Below are 13,422 nucleotides of genomic sequence, written 5' to 3'. Positions count from 1 at the left end.
AACGTTATAATCATTCCTGCTTACTTATCTGCTACCCACTGAATTCTTTTGTGATCTTTTATATGATATCTATTTTTAAATAGTTTCTGTGTTAATAATTAAATTAATTATTAATTTAACAAATTAATAATTAAAGCAGAAACGTCTCTGAAAAGTGGGCGGGATTGGGATTTCCAGGCAAAAAAGGGCGGGATAGCGGGATTGACAGGAAAAATGGGCGGGAAAGTGGGATCTGAAAACCCTATTATGGACCCTCGATGCAGGTTCCTTCTGATAAATCTTACAGTAAAAGTAAGTAAAGTAAAACTTTATTTAGCCGCCGGGTTAGCCTTTGTGATAATGCTAGTAACATATAACGAATTTTAAACTTGATCGAGTTCCACTCCTAAATATTTATTTTGTTTGCGATGAATATTTATGGTGCATTTCTCCTTTGCGCGGGACCTCCTCCAACGTTTTTCTCTTTGGACTCTTTGAAGAACGCCGTCTGATTACTGCCTTTATTAGGAGCCTTTTATAGTAAGCGTCCACACAACACCGGAGCAATTTAAAAACACAACAAACACCGGTCGTTTTTTATATTTTTGTTTGAGGAAATCTCGCCCAGGGAAATCACGTGATTCTCCTGATCCTATAGTGTTCGAAAAGGTCCGTTTTGAAATGTTTTCCGTCCATACGAAACTCAAAGCCGGCGTTTTCAAATTCCTCCGGTTTGAAAAGCGGTTCGAAAAGCTCCTTTCTCATGACGGATTGCTCTGGACCGTAGGCCTAACCGTAGAAATAAAGCTGTATACGTTTTTAAATTCCTCCGGCGTGGTGTGAACGGAGTCTGGAGCAAACCACGATGTCAATGAGCACCACCAAACAAAAGGTTTAATGAGCAAAACAAAGGCTCTACAGGTGTGTTCAGTAAACCTTTTGTACATTTGATAGCCGTCCTTTGCAAAACAGTAAGGGAGTTTAAGAAAACCACGACGGCAACGGCAACGGGAACATCGCTAAACAATAGGTTTAATGAGCAGAACAATGGCTGTGGACGTGCGTTATAATTCTTGGTACATTTCTTTGCCGTCCCTTGCAAAACAACAACGTGAAATGACCAAATTCTGCGTTGTCCGGAGAACGTGAACGATAACGGCTAATTTTTTAAAATTGATCTTCCGAATTCAACGCTGTGTTCCATATTCAGTTTCGAGATAATTTTGACAGTGAGAAACAAACTAAATGACTTAAGGGTATCGCGAGAATCGGGTAGGGTAAAATATAAGTTCATTTTTTTAACGACGTTGTCCTCGCCGTCGCCGTCGTGGTTTCCTAAACTCCCTAAAAAGGCAAAATGACCGCGAACGCGGTGAGTCGAACTAATAATTTTTCGTATTTCCATTTAGAATTGAACGCCGTCATTGCATACTTAGTCTGAGCGAGATTTTAAAGCCACAGGCACCCTGGACAAATTCAATTTTACAAGGCGTTGTCCTCGGCGTTGCCGTCGCCATTGTCAAGATCCCTATATTTGCATCTCGGATGCTGGAAGGTCTACACACTTGTTTGACGTGGGGTCTGTCATCCTAAGTGGCTGCTTTGTGCTTTGCTCATGTTTTTTTATCCCAAGACCAATCGAACGCAGATGAGAGTATCGTGTAAAAACCGTAAAAAATCACATAAACTGCAACCCTTTTCCAAAGTTCTTTTAATTCAGCGATTAAGTTGTCGAGCGTTTCGGTAGGAACTTTCTCCCTCCTGCTGAAACAATCTCGTTTACGTTACTTCGCCGATGCAATACTTTTTCATCTTCCCCATTACTACACGGCAGTCGTTTACTTTTTCTTCCTCAGTGGCCATCGTCATCAATCGCGTGCTTGAACATGGCGAGTTGATAGGTCTTGACATTCGGGGCTTTCCCGCTCCAAACCAAGTAATTATAACGGTGTTTTTCTTTCCATAGCATGCAGTTCTCGAGGATCTCGCCACTTAATTGACCTCAAATCTAAATGTTGCAGGGACAACGATATCTGGTGGAATAACATTGAAAATTGTGATGCTTTAGGCGGCGAGGCACCGGAAGTTGTTTTCGCTCGTACGCATTCGTAGACGGTAGCCGTTGTCGACGAATTTGAACCACCCTTTCGCTGCAACGTGTAATATTAGATGGCAGAGAGAACCTTAAATGACCCTTACCAATCAAGTCTTAATCTGGCTACTATAACTCAAGATACACAAGGTGAACGCTTATGTTAATATACTGTAACTGTATGTATAGCATAAATTACAAAGCCGTTACAGAACATAAGCGTGCATATAAAGAATCCTTGGCAAATTAGCATATTATAGCCTTAAATTAAGGTATGTCGGCCATTTTAAATAATCAAATCCAGTCGGTGTCAGAAACTCGTTTGTCCCGTTTGGCTATGATGTCAGTGGTTTCTCATTGGCTCACAACCAAGCCTGTTGTTCTTTCGTTTTATAAGTGTGACACCACCCAGATGGTGGGGCGGCCAGTTAACTCCACCGCAATATACAGATCTCTCTTAATCTCTATTAAAACAACACCTCCTGGATATTTAACCAAGTATTCTTCCTCAACCACCCCCCTAAATATACCCCCAATATCCCCTCACGGCCTGCATTTCATTTTTCCCCTACATATACCCACAGAGCCTACATCTCATTAATCCACTACATATACCCACAAGGCCTACATCTCATTAACCCTCCACATATACCTACACTGCCTACATTTCATTAGTCCGTCAAATTTACCTACGCAGCCTACATCTCATTAATCCCTCACATATACCTACACAGCCTACATCTCATTAATCCCCAACATATACCTACACACCATACATTTCATTAATCTCTCGCATATACCTACACTGCCTACATCTCATCAATCACTCACGTATACCTACACAGCCTACATCTCATTAATCCCCCACATATACCTACACAGACTGCATCTCATTAATCCCCCACATATACCTGTACAGACTGCATCTCATTAATCTCCCACATATACCTACACAGCCTACATCTCATTAATCCCCCACATATACCTACACAGACTGCATCTCATTAATCCCCCACATATACCTATACAGACTGCATCTCATTAATCCCCCACATATACCTACACAGCCTACATCTCATTAATCCCCCACATATACCTACACAGACTGCATCTCATTAATCCCCCACATATACCTATACAGACTGCATCTCATTAATCCCCCACATATACCTACACAGCCTACATCTCATTAATCCCCCACATATACCTATACAGACTGCATCTCATTAATCCCCCACATATACCTACACAGCCTACATCTCATTAATCCCCCACATATATCTACAAAGCCTACATCTCATTAATCCCCCACATATACCTACACAGACTGCATCTCATTAATCCCCCACATATATCTACACAGCCTACATCTCATTAATCCCCCACATATACCTACACAGCCTACATCTCATTAATCCCCCACATATACTTACGCAACCTTTATTTCATTAATCCCCTACATATCCTACATGTCATTAATCCCCTGCATATACCTAAACTACCTACATCTCATTAATTCCTCACATATACCTACACAGCCTACATCTCATTAATCCCCTGCATAAACCTACACAGCCTATATGTCATCAATCCCCTACATACACCTACACAGCCTACATTTCATTAATCCCCCACATATACCTACACATCTTACATCTCAATAATCTTGCACATATACCTACACAGCCTACATCTCATCAATCCCCTACATATACCTACTCATATTACATCTGAATAATCTTCCTCATATACCTACACAGCTTACATCTCATTAGTCCCCTACATATACCTACACTGCTTACATCTCATTAATCCCCTAGTACACCTACACTGCCTACGTCTCATCAATCCACTGCATATACCTACAAGTCTTACATTTTAATAATCTTCCACATATACCTACACAGCTTATATCTCATTAGTCCCCCACATATACCTACACTGCTTACATCTCTTTAATGCCTCAAATTTACCTACACAGTCTACATCTCATTAATCCCCCACATATACCTACACACCATACATCTCATTAATCCCCCACATATACCTACACACCATACATCTCATTAATCCCCCAAATACACCTACACAGTTTACATCTCATTAATTCCCCACATATACCTACACACAGCCTACATTGGCGATGTACTTACTTCTTTTTACGTGACGCGTGATTGGTTGGAAAAAATTTCCGTTATGCGTGATTTAATAGAAAAATTCAGCGTAATGCGTGATTGGTACCCCCATTTTTTCCACCTTCAAAAACATGAATTTGTGTAGTGTTCCGCAAAGCCCGTTTTGTACGTGGGTCTATTCTTGAAGCGATACGATTTACAGCTCTCAAGTACTCTCGAGTGTTTGGCAACGTAAATTCGAAAAAATGCTCTTTTGTTAAATAGTTTCCCCCAGTGTAATGCCTACCTAAGGGAATAAGATATTTGAACTGAGTGCAACTTACCTTAAACTCATTATTTCCACGCAAACGATGACTTCTGTGGAATTCCGCGACAAAGAAATGACGGCATCAAAACACGCCTAGGCCTTCAACACAACGTGTTTTTGAATACATAATTACCCTGTTCTTCAAACAAACTGATATGCATGACGAGGAAGAAGCCAGAATTTTGTTTATCGTGGTCAAATAAAACGTTAAAAATATTCGGCCGATTGCGAAATATTGCCATTTTACTTACTAAGAGAAGGATTATGCCTTAACGCAATGCCTACCACTTGGCCGATTTTGGTCACTCCAGTGGCCATAGATTGAAAACGTGACAGAAAATTGGCGTTACTTTTGATTCTCACCAAATTTGGACAGTGGGATGATCTCATCATTAGCCAATAACAGGCCATTTTTCAGCTCTTTTCGTCATATCCCCCCCTCGGGAGATTTTTGGCAAGTTAGCTAATTAAGTATGCAAGACAACGTAATGGCGGACGCTCTCGGCGAAATGTTTATTTGCTCAAAATTGGGGCAAAATCTTTCGGAGATGGAAGTCAGGACATTTGTAAGGATACAGAAAGTAATTCGGGACCAGTTGCTGGCTTCTAAGGCTGAATTTATCCAGAGGGAAGCTGTATTTTCGTTTTCGTGCCGAAAGCCACGCGGTGAAATATTATCGGCTTGTTATGCTGTCCTGTTCTGTTTTTTCTCTTGGTCTTTTTTCTAGCCTGCCGAGGCCATTCTTTCGTCTAAATCAGTTGAAAAAAGTTCGAAAATGATGTTCCCATTCAAGTTTAAGCTCTCAGGTGATAATTCTGGAGTTTTTTGGCCGAAACGTCGGCTTTGTTATGTCCGTGTTTTTCGGTTGCTATGGGCGACCGTAGCGCCCTTTGTTAGGTCAAGTCTGAGAAGTGAGGTCGCAAAAAAATTCTAATTAATTCTGGTTTTGTTCGATTTCGCTGAAATTTTAACATGATAAAGCTGGATTGTTAAGGAATAGATTTACCTTCTACCGATGTGTGGTAGCTATTAACACTAAAGTGATATATCGCTTCAAAATCAGGGTTTTGAAGATACTTTTTTTGCAACGTGTGGGTTCGGCGTGAATTTGTAATCGGAGGATTTTGTTGACCCCAAAGGAAAAAATATCCCGAAAAGGTCATTTCATCGACGATTCAAACGAATATAAATATGTATATGTTCCGAGCTAACTTTCTGGTGAAAAAATATAATTTTTGACGCGCGCTGGGTTTTTAATTTTTTTCCCGCGAAACACAGGGTAATTAAAGAGATCAAATTTGATTTTGCCCCTCAGCCCGCATTTTACCTGATGTGACGTTGTTTTTCATTGGATGATCTACAATAGATACACAAAAAGTGTCAGGCGTCGCAGAGTGTTCTCCCCCGACCCCGGCTCCCTCTTACAACTGGAAAACATATGGCTTAAGATCCTTCTACGTGGCAGCACCTACGCTATGGAATGCTCTACCATTTAAAATAAGAAATAGTTCGTCTTAAAAAACTCAAAACGTTGCTTTTAAAAAACGCCTTTTTGCGATTTATTTCAAACTAATTAATGTTTTTAATTTTTAGTTTAGTTTTAGATTTTCGCTGATATTGTAAGGCGCCTTTGAACATACTGGCGATACTGGAGCTAAATAAATCTCTTTTAATATTATTATTATCATTATTTATTATAATTATATACCATTATCATTATTATTATTATTATTGTTATTATTATTATTATTATTATTATTATTATTATTATTATCATTATTATTATTATAACATCCAGCGGAGCCCCAGTTAATGGGATTGGAAGGAAAAAGGGATACATAGAGATTATGAAAAACCTATGGGACGCTAAAGGATATGGAGACCTTGGACTAAAACCTCAAAATTTGCGGGACCAAGCATCAAGACTTGAAAAAATTCAAGAAAGGTCAGTGGACAACACCTCGGGCGACTCGAGGGCGATGTCAGGAATTGATGAATCTATGTTTGGCGTTGGAACTCGGTCTGCTTCTAATATTGATCATTCAGACAGCGCAGATTTATTTACTTTGGATTTTCAAGATGCTGGAAGTGATGAATCACGATATGCTAATTCACAAGAAATAGCGAGCGATTTGAATATGACCAGTACCAGTACGGAAATTCCAGGAGGCGCAGAGTTAATGAAGCAGATAGAGCAGAACGATCTAGACAATGTGAGTGTACTGGGGTGTCTGCCAGAGCACAATGTTGTTGATAAGCCATCAATGATCACTTGGGGCACACGAAGTGATGGCAGTCTCACTGTTATACCAACCTCCATTATAACAGATGCTTACAATGAGATTGTTACATGGAGAAAGAATGTTTTTCTGGTGCCATATGGTAAAACCGGAAAAGAATTTATTGATCAGGTTACATCGCACATTAATGACTGGAATAGCAACTCTGATCAACAGCACATGTCCTTGAAAGCAGCCTTTGTCCTTTTGGCTGTTGCACTTCAAAAGCCAAGCCCGAAATCTAAGGCAAAAGACCATCAGGATTTCTTATCTAAGCGCCTTGCGCTCTGGAAGGAAGGGGAAATCAGCAAGTTGCTACGCGAAGGTAGAATGCTTCAGGGGCGTACTGGAAAGCTTAAGACATTTGATCAACCGGAAAAGTCCAAGATATTTGCTAAGCTTGTGCTCGAAGGACAAATCAATTCAGCGCTGCGTTCCCTTAGCGAAACATCAACAGGGGGCGTGCTGGAGCTAACAGATGACGTCATGGCCCAGTTGAAAGAGAAACATCCAAACCCACAACCAACAACGTTGGGCTCACTTCTCTTCGGGCCGATTAATGATGATGTCCCTGAATCGGTGTACTCAGAGATAAATGGTGAGGTGATAAGGGAGGCTGCGTCAAGAACAAAGGGATCAGGGGGACCATGCGGTGTTGACGCTAATGGTTTTAGAAGAATGATGGCTTGCAAATCCTTTAAACAGTCGTCTACAAAATTATGCGAGGCGATAGCCACAATGACAAGGACTCTACGTACAACTTATATCGACCCTGCAACCATAGAGCCACTAGTGGCAAGCCGATTGATTCCCCTGGATAAAGGTGAAGGTGCAGTGAGGCCTATAGGGGTCGGCGAGGTGATACGAAGGATTATTGGAAAGTGTGTAATGAACGTTTCTAAGGGAGACGTGGTTGAGGCGAGTGGTTCACTCCAGCTATGCGCAGGTCAAAGGTCCGGCAGCAAGGCTGCTATACATGCTATGCACGCCATATTTGAAGCAGATGACACGGACGCGGTACTGCTCATCGATGCTTCTAATGCATTCAATGCACTTAACAGAGCAACTTCACTGCATAATATCCGGGTTCTCTGCCCTGTAATTGCAGCATATGCCATCAATACTTACAGGAAGTCGGCACGCCTGTTTATTACCGGCGGCAAAGAGATCATGTCAGCTGAAGAAACAACACAGGGTGACCCACTTGCTATGGCCCTCTACGCCTTAAGTGTGCAGCCGCTGATCACAAGCCTGCAGGCGGCGTCCATTACTAAACAGTGCTGGTTTGCTGACGATGCCTGTGGAGCTGGCTCTGTACTGGAAATCAAGAAATGGTGGGATGTCCTCAACAGCCTTGGCCCAGTCTTTGGCTATTTTCCCAACCCCAAGAAATGTTGGATTATCTCAAAGCCAGGTAAAGAGGCAAGCGTGAAAGAAGTGTTCAAGGACACGGCTGTCAATGTGACGGTAGAGGGACAAAAACATCTGGGTGCGGTGATATGTTCACGGGAATATCTAGAGGAATACGTTAGCGAGAAGGTGACCAACTGGGTCAGCGAGATTACCAAGCTGGCAGAGTTTGCTCTTTCTCAGCCTCAAGCGTGTTATGCTGCTTACACCTTTGGCCTCAAGCACCGATGGACCTATTTTTTGAGAACTTTGCCTGATATTCAAGAATTATTGTTTAGTTTAATTCTAGCACTGCCAGTCCGTCTAGGGGGGCTTGGCATGACAAACCCGTGTCTTGACGCAAATCTTGAGCAATCCTCCTCCGTCAAAGTTACCTTCCCGCTGGTCCAACAGATCGTGGCCCAATCCCATCAGATGCCGGATGATTCTTTGGTCAAGCCACTACAACAGGCAATGAGGAGTGAGAGAGCAACGGTGCTCCAAGACAGGGCAGAGCATATCAGAGGGGTAGCCCCACAGAAAGTCCAACGGGCACTTGACCTTGCTGCGGAAAAAGGGTCATCTGTTTGGCTGACGGTACTCCCCCTTCGTGAAATGGGTTTCAATCTAAATAAGAGAGAGTTCCGCGATGCAATCAAACTGCGCTACGATTGGCCGGTTGATGATATCCCCTCCACCTGTGTATGCGGTGATGCTTTTACAGTGGATCGCGCAATGATATGCAAGAAAGGTGGGTTCGTTACCCAACGTCACAATGAGCTGAGGGACTTAGAAGCCGAACTCCTGAATATGGTTTGTACCGATGTTGAGATTGAGCCTGTCCTGCAAGACATCTCGGGTGACATTGCGCGAAAAGCCAAATATTCGGGCCCGAATTCGCTCGAATACGGATCGGCTCACGCCGCGTATGCCGCAATGTTCTGACGTATTCGATTACGGCTGACTCGAAATACGCCTGGAATATTCTAGAGGAATCCGGCCTGTTTTTCCGTATTCAAATTTAATACTCGTGAATGACTCGAAGTGTTCGATAAATCATACGGGCCACGTTTTGGTAGATTAATGTTGCATTAGATGTTCTTCGAAGATATAGCGATCATTTATGACTCGAACATTTTCGAATACTCTCAGTTGTTCGAGAGTTTGCGACTGGAAAACGCGATGCACGACGCCACTTCTGACGTGAACGTCTTCGAATACTAATGAATACGTCAAGTATGCTCTAATTTTCGAGAATCGCACGCTATGAATACGAAAGTTGTGTCACATTTTTCACAGCCAAAGATGTATTGTGTCGTCAAGAACGGGTTTTATGCAGGTAATATACGCTACCGCGTAGTTCATTCAGACAACACGCTAGCTAGTGTTCCGAAGCGTCCGACTGGAACACGAGACTCATGCGAAGTATGAAATGTGTTCATGTTTAAATACTGAAGCATACGTGAGGTTTTAAGGTATTCTAAACGATACACTTCAAGTGTTCTGTGGTGTTCGACTGTAACATGAGACTCGTGCGAAGTATGAAACGCGTTCATGTTTGAATACTGAGGCATACGTGAGGTTTTAATGTATTCTAAACGACACACTTCAAGTGTTCTGTGGTGTTCGACTGGAACACGACACTCATGCGAAGTATGAAACGTGTTCATGTTTGAATACTGAGGCATACGTGAGGTTTTAAGGTATTCTAAACGACACACTTCAAGTGTTCTGTGGTGTTCGACTGGAACACGAGACTCATGCGAAGTATGAAACGCGTTCATATTTGAATACTGAGGCATACGTGAGGTTTTAGGGTATTATAAACGACACGCTTCAAGTGTTCTGTGGTGTTCGACTGGGACACGAGACTCACGCGAAGTACGAAACGTGTTCATGTTTGAATACTGAGGCATACGTGAGGTTTTAAGGTATTCTCCACGACACACTTCAAGTGTTCTGTGGTGTTCGACTGGAACACGAGACTCATGCGAAGTATGAAACGTGTTCATGTTCGAATACTGAGGCATACGTGAGGTTTTAAGGTATTCTAAACGACACACTTCAATTCATGTCTCCTGTTCGACTGGAACACGAGACTCATGTAAAGTATGAAACGTATTCGTGATTGAATACTGACGCCAACTGAGGACCCATACCAAAGCTTGTATATCCCCCAAACTGTGTTCAAACTGCCGATGTAACACACTTTTAAATTCCTTTGGATTCCTAACAAAACCCACCCAAAAGAAAGAAAATTACCAGGACAATATGGATGTTATCCCAACAAAAAGTAAACAACTGCCGTTATGACATCTTCATTTCATTTCAAATAATACTTTATTAATACTGAAATAATAAAACTTATGTTACTTGTTCGTGTATGTTTATTTTCATCAAACTATGGAAGAATTTACATTGCCAAGACCCTATGTTATGAAAAAGTATAAGGAACCATCTGAGAAGCAAAACCTAAAAAAATACTATAACATTTTGTATGCATTTACTTTATATCTAGATGCTGCTTTGTTATGAAAAAGCATAACCATCTGAGAAGCAAAGTCTTTAAAAAACACTATAACATTTGTTTTTGCAAACTTTATAACTAGATGCTGCTGTGTTATGAAAAGGCATAATGAAGCATTTGAGAAGCAAAGTCTAAAAAACCACTTCTATAACATTTTGCATGCAACTTTCTAACTAGATGCTGCTATATTATGAAAAAGCAGAAGTTCGGAACCATCTGAGAAGCAGTCTAAAAGAACACATACATTTTGTATGCAAACTTTAGAACTAGATGCTGCTTTGCATATTTAGAGCGGTTTTCAGTTGAGTGTCGAGAGTAATTAGACAATTACTTTGGTTTTGGTTTTGGTTTTACTACAGTTCGAGATTAGCTGAGAAGTCTAATTGGTAAGTAATTGGTTTTGGTTTTGGTTTTGGTTTTACGACACTCAATTGAAAACCACTCTAACATCATTATTATTTGGTTCAACAATTGGAACCCTCTTAACATTACCATATACCTTTAGAGGTGTCTCACACAAAAGGGATGTAGTGCATCCGATTTTATCTGTAGACATTGTATGTAAACCCCATATCAAATTAAAACTTATAGAGCTGGCCATCAAACTATACCAAGGACTTTCAAATAAAATGAATTGCCAAATTTTTCTAGACATTTAAGTGTTGGCGTCCAAATCATTATTATTATTATCACATTTTGAAAGCTACATATACAAGTCAAAGTGAACTTTGTTTCTTGTTAATTTAATTTGTTTCGCAGTTTCTGGATGCAAAACACTAAAAAAATTGCCTGTGTGTTGCCATATTCAATCGCAGTAAAAAGTTACAGAACATTTCCAAAACAGGATTAAAGAATGGTGGAGTGATCATTCAAAAATCACTCTCAGAGAAAAAATATTTCAAAATAAAAATTAACAGACGTGGATGATAAACTAGCTACTGTCCAAAATTTGAGGCAGACTCACTTTGACTTAGCTTTCAAATTTAAGTGATTTGGATGCTCGCATAGAGAAACCCTGAAAAATTTGACAATGCATTTTATTTCTAAATTCTTGGTATACATGTACGTGTAGATTGATAGCCAGCTTTATTGGCTTTAATTAGACATGCTAAATGGTGTGGGTGCAAAGATATAGGGTAACCTCAAGACAAAGAGCTGAAAATTCAAACCAAGACCTGAGATCAACACTAAGTGTTGACAGGATTGATGACCAAAAAGTTTTACAGTCACATTTGGAAAGCTACACTGTAAGCACCTGGGTTTCTAGTGCATGCAAAAACATACTTAAGATGTCTTTGAGAGAAGAGAGAGTTGTGTTGCACATTAATCAAGTTTACAGTGCAAACAAAGTATGAAAGGATGTGAGGGCCAGAGTTTGTGGGCTTAAACACATTAAAACAATTCAAGCAACAATGTTCAAGGTTACAGATTATGTTTCATTTTGCACTGACAAAGGTAGGCAAGCTCTAGAAGCCTTTCATTTTTTGCTAGATATGGTGCAAACTTTTTATGCATTAATTAATCCAATCAAAATTTGAGTATCAAATTCAATATTGTTCTGAATTTTCAGCTCTTAACCTGAAATGAATGGCTAATAGTCACTCTGAACAAACAGAATGAACTGATTAGATAACTTCATGTAGACATGCAAACAAATTCCTCCTTAGGCTAATAACCTAAATGAGTAATAAAACTCAATTTTCAATATTTACCTTTGGAAGGAATATGGTTAGTACAGTGGAACCTCGATTTAATGAGCCTCTATATAACGAGGTCCTCAGTATAACAAATGATTTTCATGGCCCCAGTAATAGTAGACTATAGGGAAAAGAACCTTGATACAAAACCCTGTTATAGTGAACATACTTTGCCAATTCCTTGGCACTTCATTATATGAAAGTTTCACTGTAGTTTGACATTACTATAACAAATTGTCTTGAAATTTGTAGTGGTCATCAATGAAAAAGGGTTTACATGTACCTTAATGTAATGTATATATAAAATAACAGATGACGAACTAATCAAATGTAGATTTGACTTGACATTTTATTACTATTTAGTTTCGTACTACACAACTTGTGTGCAGTACTCATCGGCTAAAATTGCCAAATGGGAATTTACATCATTACACTGATTTGAAATACACAAGCGACCATTGGAAATGTGATAGCTACAATAAGCGAATGCTTTTACAAAACAAAGGAAAGTTGGAAATTAGGAATAAACTCTGTTATTATTGAAATACAAGAGAAGATTTAAAATTTAAAATTTAACATTTGACATTTTTCAGGAGGAATTTGTTTGCATGTCTACATGAAGTTATCTAATCAGTTCATTCTGTTTGTTCAGAGAGGCTAACTCAGGTTTACAAATAATAAAGTACTTCTCCCAGAGGCGTAGGTTACATTGATTTGTAGTTGGGTTACGGGTTACATGGGGCAGCCTCCAAGTGACTTTAACAATAAATCAAAGTTCAAAGTCACTTGAAAGATTTTAAAGCAAGCTGCCCCATATAACCCCACTTCAAATCAATGTAACCTATGCCTCTGGGAGAAGTACCTTTGTAAACCTGAGCTAGCCTCTCTGAATAAATGGAATGAACTGATAACTTCATGTAGACATGCAAACAAATTCTTCAGGAAAAATGCTAAATTTTAACTTTTAAAGCTTCTGTTGTTACACAATAGTAACAGTGTTTATCTATAACTTCCAA

General features: G+C 40.0%; 1 protein-coding gene across 1 annotated transcript; it reads left to right on the top strand.

Annotated features, from left to right (window-relative positions):
- Window positions 1-6,268: 6,268 nt before the first annotated feature.
- LOC149097881 (uncharacterized) lies at window positions 6,269-10,560 on the top strand. The gene has a single exon (XM_089278048.1). The coding sequence runs from the start codon at window positions 6,362-6,364 to the stop codon at window positions 9,125-9,127; it is 2,766 nt and encodes a 921-aa protein (XP_089134174.1). The 5' UTR covers window positions 6,269-6,361; the 3' UTR covers window positions 9,128-10,560.
- The last annotated feature ends 2,862 nt before the right edge of the window (window positions 10,561-13,422 follow it).

The sequence above is a fragment of the Orbicella faveolata genome, unplaced genomic scaffold (genome assembly GCF_042242905.1).
Source record: "Orbicella faveolata isolate gen_17 unplaced genomic scaffold, um_ofav_v1 contig_46, whole genome shotgun sequence".
In the NCBI taxonomy this organism is placed as follows: Eukaryota; Metazoa; Cnidaria; class Anthozoa; order Scleractinia; family Merulinidae; genus Orbicella; species Orbicella faveolata.
The sequence above is the reverse complement of the archived record's forward strand: the minus strand, read 5'-3'. Positions and strand labels throughout refer to the sequence as shown.